The 14,512-nt window shown below is 45.2% G+C and overlaps 1 protein-coding gene across 1 annotated transcript in view; it reads right to left on the minus strand.

Annotated features, from left to right (window-relative positions):
* Window positions 1-14,512, minus strand: part of TRPC7 (transient receptor potential cation channel subfamily C member 7) — a 184,505-nt gene that overhangs the window by 2,260 nt on the left and 167,733 nt on the right. Inside the window, exons 9-11 of the mRNA XM_049868664.1 lie at window positions 8,458-8,679; window positions 7,674-7,754; window positions 718-793 (exon numbers count right to left, since the gene is read on the minus strand). Coding sequence (XP_049724621.1) covers window positions 718-793; window positions 7,674-7,754; window positions 8,458-8,679 — 379 coding nt within the window. The remainder of the gene's footprint in view (window positions 1-717; window positions 794-7,673; window positions 7,755-8,457; window positions 8,680-14,512) is intronic.

The following is a 14,512-nucleotide window of genomic DNA, read 5'->3' on the forward strand; positions in this document are numbered from 1 at the left end:
AATGCCCCCACCCCGCTCTGCTAAAGACGTCCATTTTTGAGTCCTTTGTGTTCTTTCTGTGAGCATGTTAACATTACACGGAAAATGGAAGTAAGGTTGTAAATCAGATGATTTTAAAATAGGGAGATGGCTCTGGATTATCTGGGTAGACTCGATCTAATCAGATGAGCTCTTGAAAGTGGAAGAGGGAGGCCAGAAGAGTGGGTCAGAGAGATGCGGTGACAGAAGAAGAGGTGAGAGAGATGGCAGGTGAGATTGATTCGATGCCCCACTGCTGGTTCTGGGATGTAGAGGGCCACATTCAAGGACCGGGGAGGCTTCCAGGAGCTAAGGGCGGCTCCAGCTGACAACCAGCAAGGAAACAGGACTTTGGTCCTACAGGTGAATGGAACCGAATTCTGCCAACCACACTAGTGAGTCTGGAAACATTTTCCTCCACAGCCACCACAAGGGATGCCACCCAGCCAACGCCTTCAGTTTAGCTCAGCAATCTGCTTCCGTAAAGATTACAACCTAGGAAACCCTATGGGGCAGTTCTACTCTGTCATATAGGGTCAGTATGAGTCAGAATCGACTTGAAGGCACATAACGACAACAACGACCCATTTAGGACTTCTGATCTATGGAACTCTAAGAGAACAGATTTGTGTTGTGTCAAGCTACCATGTTTGTGGAACTTTACTATGGCAGCAACAGGAAACTAATACAGTCACTTACCTTCATTGACTTCATCATTTTCTCTATCCACCTGGGCCTTCAGGACATATCTTTTTATGAGCCGTTTCATGATTTTCTGAAATATAAACACAAGGGATCAAAGAACCTGGTCCAGCACAGAGGCAGCTTGCAGGGTATCTTCATGACACTCCCACCTACAGAGGGTTTGGTCAGCATGGGGATCCTTTCATGTCTTTTCAGGGGTCCTCTGCTAGTGGAACCTGGACCAGTCTCTCTGTTTAACTTATTTCTCTCAGGATTAAGCAGCCACCTGACCAAGAACAGAATACTTCCCAATGACAGAAAACCAAGCCAAGGAGAAAGAATCAGATCCACAGGCTCTGCTCAAGGGTCCTAGGCTTGGCTCTATCCTGACCTCCTTTGTGATCGTGGCCAGTCATGTCCTCTTCTCTGGACCTCAGCTCTGAAACCCTTTCTTCTATTTCAAGAACTGATACAATTGAGAAGGAATACTGGTGAAGTCTTAGCAGGCCAGCCCATGTGGAACTGCATGCCTTGGGGAAGACAGTGAGAGGTATGCTGTTCATGAAAGGAGGTTTACTTAGTACAAAGATCAGGGCCAGGCTTGGAAAATTCCTACCAGAAGCAGAAGCAGATATAGCCAGCCTCTGGAGGCTTTGCCTGAGACACTACTTCCCATGAAGTCCCACACGCCTGACCCTGTCCTGTCAGTCACACTGTAGGAGAAGGAGTTGGCCTTCATGTTGCATTTATTATGCAGATACTGCATCCCTTCACGAAAACAAGGCATGAATAAACACATAGGAGACTCCAAGAATAGAGCCAAGTGTAAGGAAGACTGCAGGAGGTGAACTTTGGGTTTTGCCAGTAGTTGTCCCAGGGTTCCTGAAAAATCACAGGGTTTATAAATATTCTGGTAGCTGAGACTTCTGAGTCTTGCAAGAGATGAGCAGCATGGTAAAGAGGGAGGAATTTCCCTGCTCCTTGGTCATCCCTGCCTGTGTCCCTCTAACCTGCTCATACCTGAGGACAGATGGGACAGATGCAGCCTTTCCTAGACTGAAGAAGCCTGTAGAGGCCTGAATTCTGTCCCCGGCTTTGCTGTGTGACATTAAGCAGGTTGCTAACTTCTCTCTGACTGCATGAGCTCAGGAAGCTTTCAATAAGTAAAAGGGAACTGAGCTGCTGGAACGCAAAAGCTGGAGGATGTACTCATTACTGTCACCAACTGGTGGTTCTCTCTGTGCCTTACCAAGATGGCGTCCCATCTCTGTGATTCTAAGATTTCAGTTAAACCCAGCAAAGCTCTCTGCCCCGAGCCTCTGAGTCAGCTCATTCAGGCCGGGGCTGCCTCATCCTCACCCCTCAGGCTCAAGGCCCACTTGGCTCTATGGTTTGTATGATCTAATTTCAGGCTGAACAGCTGATTACCAAGTTGCCTTCATGCGGCTACTTCTCAGAGAGGCCCAGATTTTATCATAGTGGTGGCTAAACTAACCGTGCTAGATTTCTCACTGTCATTCTTCTACTCAATAAAATAGGTCACCTAACTTGCAAGAATATATACCTTTCCATGGGACTCAGTAATGCTGTTTTCACTTTGGATAGGAAAAACAAAATAAAACAAACAAAAAAACCTTTGTCCTAACTAGTTCTCACAGAAAAAACAAAACAAAAACAAAACAGTTACCTAAGTATCTGCCATCCTTACTGAATAAGAAATTTAGAAGGATTCTCCCTCTACAAACTTTCAGGCTAACACAAGTTAAGGGGTCTAGTTAAAGTTTTGTTGTCTTTTCAAGGCAAACTTCAAGAATGAAGGGTTCTTCAGTTTCTGGATCCATCCATTGGAGGGCTTTTATATTTAGGATATAAATTTCTAAGCCAGAGACCAGAGTGATGTGTTCCTTTTCTATGGGTAGAATCCTTTCATAGTTATGACAGCAATCAAAGTATCCTGGCACAGCAGAAGTGTCTTAGTGCAATACAATTAAACTGATTATTTTAGATTATTCCACAGTATATGTGTAGGTGAAATCCTGCTCACAAGCCGTCTTAAATACAGAGTAGCTCTCTGAGATGAAGGGAGAAAGGTTAAAAAAAGAGGTGAAGAAACAAATATATTGAACGCTTCCTACAGGCCAGAAGTTGTGTAAGCCTCTTTGACAAAATTGACCTCCTTGAATCCTCCCAGAAACCTGGTGAAATGGACGTTATCATCTCCATTTACAGATGAGGACACTGAGGCCTAGAGCTAGCTGACTTCTCCAAGGTATAGCTGGGAAGTGGCAGATCTGGGAATAACCAAAACTGAAACCAAAGCTGGGGCTTCGTCCAAGCTTCAGTAAAAGGTGAAGCACAAGCTGTTTTAAGCAATGAGATGCAGGAACTGGCTCCCATTGGTCAAAGGGGGCCTGGGATGCCTCTGGGTACCAATTTGTCCTATTAAAAAGCACGAAAGTCTAGGGCAGGAGAAAGCTTCAGCTGGATTTCAGAGGATGCGTGGTATCATCCAACTGTTATCCCTCAGAGAAGAGGGTCATTGGTACGTCATTGGCATGAATGCTCATGACCTACTCTTGAACACTGGCATACTTGAATTGAACTGCAGACCTGCTGCTTAAAGGGTAGAAAAGCAAAGGTTTGTTTTTAAATCTCTCAACATGTACTAGGATTCTAGATACTGAATATCAAAGCAGAATTGGCTGAGCTTCCTTTCCACCCCCAGTTCGCTCCCAAGAGTGACAAATACCCTACGGGAGACCAGTGTGACTGCTTGTCAGTTGCTTTGAGATATCATTCTCCTGCTAGGGACCCAGCTCCTTCTCTCTTTGGTATGTGCATGTTACACAACTTGGGATCTACAAGAGCAAGGTACCAGTCTTGCCTCCAGGAAGTCTTAAATGGCTGGAAAATGCCCCAAAGCTCTATTTAACCTGGATGCCACAGATGAAATTTGATTCCAGACAAGATGGATATTAAAAGCCTCCCCTCTTTCACTATGTGATGGAAAGTATTTGAAATATCTCATTGCTATCTCCCATAGACTAATAAACTTTCCCCAGGTTAATATGTCTCTGTTGGTGGCAGTGCTCCCCACCTGCCTCTGTGCATTTAGCAAGTGCTAAAGTTTTTTTTAAAGATGAACACGTTTAGGGATACTGTTCAGGCAAAAGAACTAATACTTGAGTGAGTGGGAATGAGATGCACAGTGGATAGGAGTGGTCCGGGGAGGAAGGCATGCAATTCCCCCTGCCCAGATTCTAAGGGGCCAGATGGCCTCTGGCTGCTGCTGGTGGAGGGGAAAATAGAAAGTATTTCCCAAGTCCTTCTATGGCAGAGGAACTCTCTAGGTGCAGGCAGGGCAGCTAAGGACACAAACAAGAAAGAGAAAACATACTGTACGTTGAAGATAGCCAACGAAGTAGAATCCAGAGGGAAGTTATGTTGCCACCTAGGAAAACAGAAATTGAGGAACGTTTGGAAGACAGTGGACAAAATGGATCCTAGGACAAGTCATTTGTTAAACTGGGGTTTATAAAAAAATGGAATAGAAGAAATAAGCACTGACAAAGTGTCTATTCTTTTTGCTTTGGAAACCCCGGTGGCATAGTGGTTAAGTGCTATGGCTGCTAACCAAAGGGTTGGCAGTTCGAATCTGTCAGGCGCTCCTTGGAAACTATATGGGGCAGTTCTACTCTGTCCTATAGGGTCATATGGGTCGGAATCGGCTCGAGGGCACTGGGTTTGGTTTTGTTTGTTTTCTTAGAACTAAAGAAAACAAACAAAACCAAACCCAGTGCCAAGGGCACTGGGTTTACTGGGATAGTAGAGGCCATCTAGGGGTGAAAAAGAGAACTCCCTACTGGGTTTTGGGGAAAGGGCTGTATCAAGATTGGGGCTTACTTGAATGATGGACTACGTCTGGATTCTACAGTTTATTTGGGATATGGCTTGTTTGCTTTGCCCACGAATGAAACGTACCTCTCTGAGGGTAAGTATAAGGGGTCTGCACACACCCAAACAATTTGACACACTGGATTGTGGAACAGGTCACAGGTACCTTTGAAAGGAGGCACACTTTGGCCCTCTCACCAATATCATGGTTTTGTCCAATTGTTTAGTCTCATATCCACAGAGCCCAGATTGGGAAAAAAAAATGCAGATGCGAGGAACTTAATTTTGTGAAAAATAACAGTTCAGACACCCTTGAATCTAAGAAAAGAGAAGCACAGAGAGCCTCTGAAGTCTAAGGGAACTGTTTTCCTTTACAACAAAGAGCCAAATAAAGTTGAAGGGTTGACAAGCTAAAATAAACACCTAAAACACTAAGTTTGAACACTCAAGCAGATCTAATGAAGAGACAAGAAAGGAAAAAAGAAGCTTAAACACTACATGTGTATGAACGACGGTGCTTTTGTCTTATTGAGAAGGCTACGGAATTCCTCAGAACCACAACAGTGTGAGAGGCTGTCAGCATATGTACTCAGGAAGATGCCAGTTCTTGGTATGACCTGGAAGTAAGAAAGAGGGAGTGGACTGGGCATCTTATGTCCGCTGAACTGTTTTGGAAGAAAAGAAATGCAACTAAGAAGGCCGCCAGTGAGCCTAAGAAACAGATGAGCCATTGTCAAACCCCTGCCCAAATCCATACTTCCACTTTGCCTGTTGCTGCCAGGTGATAACAAAGTGCCTCCTCCTGCTCCTCACCTCAGGCTTGAAGGGCTCAGATAGATCCTTCCTAGTGACTGTAAAAGTAGGCAGGCAGGTTCCGAGGAAGGCTCCGATGCAAAGCTAGGAAGATGAATAATGGACAAATGCCCGAGCACCATGATGTCGTGGAAAGAGGGGTGCCCTTTTGGTCAGACAGGGCTCAACCAGCTGTGTGACCTTTGGGCAAATGAGCCTCAATTCCCTCATCTGTTAAATGGGGTTAAAGATGCTGTCTCTCCCAGGAGTAAAGTGAGACTACACCTGGGCTAACATTTAGCCTAGTCCCAGATGTCCTATCGCGAGCAGACGATGGCCTAAGGTGTTCACGCTTAACCTAGCAGGCTGAGTAAAGACCAGTATGCAAATATCAGGAGCTCCCCTGCTCTCATATGCTGTCCTCTCAACCCTTTACCTCTGATGTCTACTGGCCCAATTTTTCTTTCTTCTTTTCTCTGACAACTATTTGAATAAGTAGCCCCAGGCTTTTCTCAGTGGATTCACAAAATACAAGGTGAGCAAAGCCTTCCAAGGTCATCAGGAGCCTGAAGCTGCAAACCAACCAATCTCTAATCACAGCAGGAAATTCTTGGGGGAGATTTAAGGCAGCAAGGACTCAGCCCGTGATGATGGAAGACAGAAACGGGCTCAGTCTGAGACTGCTCTGAAAAGAGTCTCGTTCACGGAGGATTCATTCTGGGTATGGGCGGGACGTTCACACATCATCAGTCTTCCTTTATCTCAGTAGCGAATTCTGCTCAGAGCCCAGGAGAGATTTTGCCCTAACCAGTTAGGAGGTTCTATCTTCTCAGTGACATAGATAATCTGTCCTTCTCTCTGAGAAGCTGAGAAATAAAAATCCTTCCACTGACCAAAGGATTTGGCCTGTGACATAACTCAAAGCAGGTCAAACCGGTCAGTCACAATTTTGTGCACGATTAAGTGCAAGCTTTTCCCATTGCGTTTTCAGCCTGTGTCATCTGATAAAACTATATATGCTTTGAGCCATGAGCCATTTCTTAATTGTACAATTAAATCCTCCTAACTGCACAGCTGGCTTCTGAAATACAGACAGGAATTCAATTAGAGACCTGTGTCTGGAGGTGCTAAGTCTGTAATTGCTCGCTTTGGGAAGGTGGCACCTGGGCCCAAAGGAACTCTCAGGACAGCTTCAAATTGACATCTGATAAGAAATGATCAGCATGGATAAAACTGCTCATCACCAAGAGGTGCAAGGTAGGACGGGAAGGACCTGCGCTTTTATAATCATTACCATTTGTCACTGGCTTGTGGGCTGATTTAATCTGATACAGAGATTTGGCACTAACTTCCAAAAACCATGCAAGCACTTCAAGCATAAAAGGTCTTTTTTACTTTGTAAAATGAAAGACTTTGCAGGATGGCAGTCTAAATCAGGTGCTCGCTGAAGACACCAATGTCTACCTGGTGGCTTAGGGCAGAAACGTGGGAGTCTATCCCATCAGCAGGTCCCATTTGGCTATGCCTCCAGTACATACATTGAATCTGTCTGCTTTTCTCGACTGCCCTACTCATACCCAGATCCAAGCCACCATCCCTTGTACCTGGACGATTGTCACATCTTCCTCACTGGCCTCCCTACTTCCACTCTTGCCCCCACTGTTCTCATTACAGCAGCCAGAGTGGTCTTCTTAAAACCCTGCCTTCTTGGAGAACGTAGGATAAAATTCACATCCTGAACTTGGTGCAGCCCCTCCGCCTCCCTCTGTGACCTCAGCTCCCTCCACTCTCCTCTGCTCACTGGGCACCAGCTGCTCTGGACCTGCCAAGCTTCCCCCTTGGGCCTTTGCTGATGTTCTTGCCCTGCCTGGAAGGCCCCTCCCCTCAGCCCCGCTTCTCATGTATGAGGCCTCAGCTAACTTGCACTCCTCTTAAAGATGCGATCTTTGATAACCATATATAAGCAGGAATTCCTATTTTTCTCTATTTCTGCACCCCATTGTTTCCTTCTTGGCACTTTTATCAATTTGTAGCTACCTATTTATCTCTGTGTTTATTTGTTTATTGTCAATCTCCCTCATTAGACTGGAGGTGTCACTAGGATAGGGACCATGTTTGCATCCCCAGTGAGTAGCAGAATGCCTGGCATATAGTAGGCACTCAGTAAACATTTATTGAATGAAGGAAGGAATGAAGCTTTGTTCTGGGAGAATGACACAGACTGGAACCAAATCCACGTCCTAATGGAATCTACTTCTGCTCATGCTTGGGAAAGGAATGGTTACCTGGTATCTGGTGGGCTTGCTGAAAGTGTCATTTGCTGTCAGGTTTTCAGAATTCCTCATGCCAGACTGGTAACGAGTCTTCTGGAAAAAAAACAAAAACCCAAAATAAACATAAATACATACACACCTGCATCCCTATATGGTAGGACTTGACTAGCATGCGCATAGGGGGCTGTCTCTAAAATGACATCCAGGAAGCCGATATACCCATTGCTGCTTGGCTTTCTAGAACACTGTTCCTGGAAATGTCAGTTCCGTAGGATGTTAACAGAAGTCACAGTCTACTGTTTGGTCAAATTTGTTTGGGAAACATGGGATTCTACAAAATTATAGGAACGTCTTTCCTGCACAACTTCTCAGAAGTGTTAATATGCTAATAAACATTGAGAGTCTCCAGGAGGGAGAGACAGTGGGCAGGGAACCTTTATCTAAGAGGCCATACTCTGGGATACTTTCTGAGAAAAGCTACTCCACTTCAAAGCCCACTACGGAGTTCCCGTGGCTGGGGTCCCTGGGGTCCCGGCTCAGCCAGACGGTTTGCTAAGTCCCCAGCAATGTGTCTCTCCAAGGAACTGCAGGGAGAAGGGGAATTGGAACTGCAAGGAGTGGAACACTTATACTGGTGTTCGCCCTTTGCCAATGTGCCCAGAAGATTCTGAGGAGCCACAGTCCTTCCAGCCCCTGGCTCCCCTTGTGTCAGGGGCCTTCAGGTGACTCCAGGGCACACCGCACCCCCCCCGCTCCTGCTGCCCTCTCTAGCCCCACAAACCGATAAGCCACCTACCCTGAATTTGGAATTCAGCATGCCCATTTCAAGGTCATTTTCACAGCTTTTGGCCTTAGATTTGCAAAGTTTTATGAGGCACATCTTGATTCTCATTATGAGATAATAAAATGATTTAGGACTTGGCACTAGATTAAAAGGAGCAGGTAGAGTTCTTCCTTCGTCAAAGTAAGATAGCCAGAGCTTGGCTCGGGCAAATTTCCACTCCACGTCCGCGTCCTCCTGTGGGACAAGGGAAATGATGACACATCATCAAAGGCGGTGATTTAACAACTGAGCTAAATCTGAGGAGCGGAGACACAGCCTACAAATCCTGAGAGTGGGTTTCTAAACGGGACTCTGACCGGTGCATTGTGAGTGACGTTCTCCCCGCCAAAACACAAGATGGGGAGTTTGGTCCCGCTACAACCACCAGACTCCCCTCCACCTAACTGCTGGGGTTTCATTGCTGGCAGTCTCAGCCAGTTCATGCTACCCCTCCCTTATCTCCACCCAGGAGGGTGGGTATTTTCACCAACATTCACCACTTGCCACTTATCAAAGAGCATTTCTCACCGTCTCTTCATCCTGTTACCCATTAACTTTCTACAGCTCTGCTGCCTGACTCACCAACCACCACAGCATTGAGGTGCTGATCTTTTAGAGCAGTGCAGTCCAGTAGCAGTAGAACGTGGGCCACAATAGTAGTCTCATTATAAAATGTAAAATGGCACAGGTGAAATTAATCTCAATGATATATTTGTTTAATCCAATATATCCAGAATGTCATCATTTCAATATGTAATCATTATAAAAATTATTTCTGGGATAGCTTACACTTTTTTTTTTAATACTAAATCTTCAAAATTCAGCATGCATTTAAAGGAGCCCCTGGGTGGTGAAGTGTTCTGCACTGGACTACTAACTGAAAGGTTAGTGGTTAGAACCCACCCAGAAGTACCTCGGGAGACAGGCCTGGCAATCTGCTTCTCAAAGGTCACAGCCTTGAAAACCCTATGGAGCAGTTCTACTCTGCACACATGGGGTTGCCATGAGTTGGAATTGAGTTGACACCAACTAACAACAACATTTTACATTTACAGAACATATCAATTTGTACTAGCCACCTTTCAAGCCCTCAATATCTATACGTGGCTAGTGGCTACCATATTGGACAGCACAGTGTTAGAAAATGCATTTTTTATTGATCAGAGCACTTCCAGAGAGGATGTTAAGAGATCTAGCACATGTATTCAATGGGAACAAAACCTGACTGTAGTTTGCAGGAGGTAATCTAGCTGGGTTCTCTTCCCTGGAGGTGGTCGATTTAAACCCCAGACCTGTTACTTGTGACTTTGTGTCAATGCCAGAATGCTCAGTGCGCTACCTGAGAGGTAGCAGGTGTGGCTTTTCTATAGATAGGTTCCTTGCCACCTCTTAGGGGGCCCACTCAACATTCTGGCATTAACACCAGGGTAGTGTGAGGCCAGGAAAAAGACATGGGGTTTGAAATCAGTCAGACTTGGGTTCAAAACCCCTTCTATCTGTGTGATCTTGGGCAAGGGTCTTGAGTTTGCTCATCTGTACAATGGAGCTAACACTTCCTTCCTCACACAGCCACTGACATCGAGCATGTGCTCAATAAACAGTGGGTTTCTTTCCCCACAGGCAATGGCTACACACCATGGGGCTGTGAGCCCGGCAAGGGCCCATGTGAGGCTGCTGGGGTGTACCAGGAGATTATACGATCAGAAACAGCCAGTGTGACCATTTTGTTTATTTACTTTTGTTGAGACCCCATCAGCACTTGGCCTATCCCATTGGAGACATCCTATACTGGTCTTTTAGACTGGAATCTTTGTGAGGGCAGGGGATACTCCGGGGTCTCTGCTATACACCAGAGAGGTGTAACAGGGACACCCTACCTGAGAGGAAGGGTGTGTTATAATGGCAGGACCACAGGCTCTGAAGTCTGTCTGTGTTCAAATCCTAGCTTGGCTCCTTTACTAGCTGTGTAACTATGGCGGGTGATTTAGCTACTCTGGGCCTTAGTTTCCTCATCTCTAAAATGAGGGTAATAATACCTACCTCACAGCTTGTTGTGATAATTAAAGGAGTTAATGCATGAGAATCTCTTTGATGTTTTGGACACTGGGCAAACCCTTAATAAACATTATTTTTATCTCCGTAGCATAGCACGGTGTGTGGTGTTCAACTTGTATTTGTTTAGCAAACATCTATTGGGCACCTACTATGTGCCTGGCATTGTGCTAGGGAGGCAATGGGGAGCCAGTGGTCAATGCCACATAGATAGTCCATGCTGTCGTGGGGCTCACAGTCCATCCAATGGCATGAGTGTATGACACAATCACCAGTCTGTCTTTTACGGAGAGCTGTGCTAAGTGGTATGAGAGGGCCCTGGGTGGAGGCTCCTGACTTGGTCTGGGGGTCAGGGAAGGCTGCCCAGTGGCTGGTGTTTGAGCTGACATCCAAGCAAGGCATGAGTAGTTCTCAACCAGGTCAAGTGGGGTAGAGAATGAGTAGGAGTTAATTAGTGAAGAGATGATGAAAAGCGTAAACAAGTTTTTAAGAAAATTGGCAGTAAAGAGCTGGAAAGTGAGGTCCAGGGAAGATTTTTTTGTCGTTACTATTTTTTTTTTTTTTCAAAGATCAAGAGACTTATTTGAATGTTGACAGGAAGGATTAGGTGGATAGAGAGGATGAAGATGCAGGCAGAACAGTGATAGCGTGCAGTGGCAGCTCCTGAGGAGGCAAGAGAGAAGGAAGCTAGGGCATGTGGGTGGGGCTGCCCCACGGGGAAGTGCTCTCTTGCCCTGCAGGAGGATGGAGGTGGGGGGCGGGGAGTGCAGATGCAGGTGCAGGTGGGTTTGTGGATTTGGACAGTAGATGCTCAAGATCTTTTAACTGCATAAATAAGTGTTCTCATAGAAGAGGTCACAAATCTCCACTTCATCAAAATTAAGTGTCATCACTTTTCAGTGGCATTTCTCATGGCCCCTGCACATGTATCACCAGTGAGAGGGGTGGGGGAGGCAAACTCTCCCCACTGGAGGAGAAGTCCAGAGCCCAGAGAGGAGAGGTGGTCCACAGCCCACCAGAGGAGGGGTGGCCATGTGCTCTCTCCATCTTGTGGCCTCACCTCATGGTGGATAACTTGACAGCACAATCTATGGGCTTGTCACTCCTGCCCCAGAGGGCCCCTCTCAGAGCCAATCACGAGGCTTCTATGCCACATTTATTTGGACCAGAGCATGATCAATTTATTAGGATGTGGCAGAACACCTGGGCTGACTGTCACAGAACCAAAACCGAACCAGTTGCTGTCGAGTAGTCTCTGACTCATGGCGACCCCATGCGTGCCAGTAGAGAACCATGCTCCATAGGGTTTTCAATGGCTGGTTTGTCAGAAGTAGATTGCCAGGCCTTTCTTCCAAGGTTCCTCTGGGTGAACTCAAACCTCCAACCTTTCAGTTAGCAGCCAAGCATGTTAACTGTTTGCACCACAAAGACCCACAGAATGTCCAGGCACCATCTGGTTTTATTCTACACATGGGGAAACTAAGGCCAAAAGTACAGGCAGGAGTAGTTAACAACAGCTCATTATCCATATAACAAAACAACTCTTTGCCTTCGTGTCAACTTCAACTCACAGCGACCCTATAGGACAGAGTAAAACTGCCCCATAGGGTTCGCAAGAGCAGCTGGTGGATTCGAACTGCTGACCTTTTTGTTAGTAGCCTGAGCTCTTACCCACTGCACCACCAGGGCTTCTATCATTATTCACATAGGTGGCTAAATATGTAAAATGCCTTAAAAAAATATTGTTTGTTCACTAATGCAGTGCTGCATTTTTCTGGGGACAAGGGACAGTGGCGAAGACTTCACGGCCCCTGCTCACCTCTTCCTCTCACCTCTTGCCTCTTTCTGGCAAATCTACGCTCTTTCAGTGCTGAACATACCACATTGCTTTACACCTCCTCGCCTTGGCACACGCTATTTCTACTGCCTGGAAACTTTTTTTTTTTTGTGTGTGTGTGTGTCTATTTTTTTCTATGTGAGAAATACTCAAAGAACTCTTTCTTATAAAATACTTAAGTATAGCAGTGTACCAAGCAAATGTGAAAGTCCCCTTCCAACCTCCTCCCTCCTTTCACTCTCTTCCCCAGAGGATGCTCAGGTCGAGACTTTGGTAGCATCTTCCAGTTCCCTTTCTCTACCATCTCTTTCTGTATTTGTGTTCTCACGGAAATGAAATTCATCTGTATGCATTTTTCTACAACTTGCAAGTTTTCACTTAACACTATCTTGGGCCTTTTTCCATGTCAGCGCAAAAATGGTCTTTCTCACTGTTCTTAACAGCTGTGCAGTATTCTAATGTGTGACTATCCAAAAAAAAAAAAAAAAAAACCAAACCTACTGCCGTCAAGTTGATTCTGACTCATAGTGACCCTAGAGGATAGAGTAGAACTGCCCGATAGAGTTTCCAAGGAGAGCCTGGCGGATTCAAACTGCCGACCTCTTGGTTAGCAGCCGTAGCACTTAACCACTACACCACCAATGTGTGACTATATCTCAATTTATTTCAATTTTTTCCCCTTTAATGAACAGCTCTGTAAAATCAGATTTAGGCAAGGCTCTATTCCTAGAATTGGGGATGCTGAGTCTAAGGGTTCATGTATTTTGTTTTGTTTTAATTTTTAATTAATTTATTTAACTTTATTATAGTAAAACATTTACATGACCTGTAAAGCATAAGCAGGTATACAGAGAAAGGCATCCCTCCCTCCCACCCTGCCTCTCCACCCCCACCTCTCAATGGGTACCACTGCTGTGTGCTTCCTGTTTACCCTTTCAGTGTGTTTTTCAAAATGCTTATACAGTCAAAATGAATATATATTCCTTTTCCCTCCTCTTTCACACAAAATAAAGAGCACTAGATACATTGTTCTGAGGAGCCCTGGTGGCGTGTAGCTGATGTTCTCGATGTATTTGTGGTCGTGTTTCAGCACCACCGAGATCACTTCAGACAAGCCAAATGTGGACCAAAATAAGGTTTTAAGACTTTCTTCAAGCACTTGGCTGCTAACTGACAGGTCAGCAGTTTGAACCACTAGCTGCTCTGTGGAGGAAAGATGTGGCAATCTGCTTCCATAAAGATTACAGCTTTGGAAACCCTATAGGGCAGTTCTACCCTGCCCCACTGAGTTGCTATCAGTTGGAGTGGACTGGATGGCAGCAGGTATATGCATTGTTCTACAACTTGGTTTTTCTTCACTTAACACTGTAACTGGAGGTCTTTTCACATCACTGTATAGAGAACATCCTCATCTTTTTTTTCGAACAGCTGCATAGTATCCCATTGTTCAGATGCATCATAGTCCATTTATTATTAATACTCATTTAGTTTCTTTTTAATTTCTTGCTATTTGAAAGAAGGCAGTAATCAATAGCTTGCGGTTTATGTGTATCAGATTTTGATACACTCCTTCAACATTATCTGTCTAGCAAAATTGTATTCATCTTTAAACGACCTTCAAGCATCATGTCTGGAAGCCACCTCTCTCCTTTCTCCTCCCAGAGTCAACTACTCCCTCTGGTTTGTACCTCCTGCATCTGGTAGGGCTTCTCTGGTCGCACTGGCCCCAGGGCATGGTAATTTGTGGATGGACCTATCTGTTTTTTTCACTGGACTATGAATTCCTCCAGAGCAGAGACTGTGTCTTAGTCATCTCTGTATAGCCAGTGCCTAGAACAGGCTTGGCGTACAGTAAAGTACGTACTTAGTAAATAACAGGTGAAAAGCAGAAAAGGAAGTGGGCTGAATGACAGTCATTCTGATTTGCTGTGGGCCACCTGCATGATACCCTGGGGGGACATATATGAAAGAAGAAAGATTTATGACCCTAGTTGTCATGTACATATCTATATATATATGTTATGGATTGAATTGTGTCCTCCAAAAAGAAATGTGGAAGTCCTAATCACTGTACCTGTGAAATGACCATGTTTGGAAATAGGCATTTCTTTTATTATGTTAATGAAGCCATATCTGAGT

This window comes from Elephas maximus, chromosome 2, assembly GCF_024166365.1.
Source record: "Elephas maximus indicus isolate mEleMax1 chromosome 2, mEleMax1 primary haplotype, whole genome shotgun sequence".
Taxonomy (NCBI): domain Eukaryota; kingdom Metazoa; phylum Chordata; class Mammalia; order Proboscidea; family Elephantidae; genus Elephas; species Elephas maximus.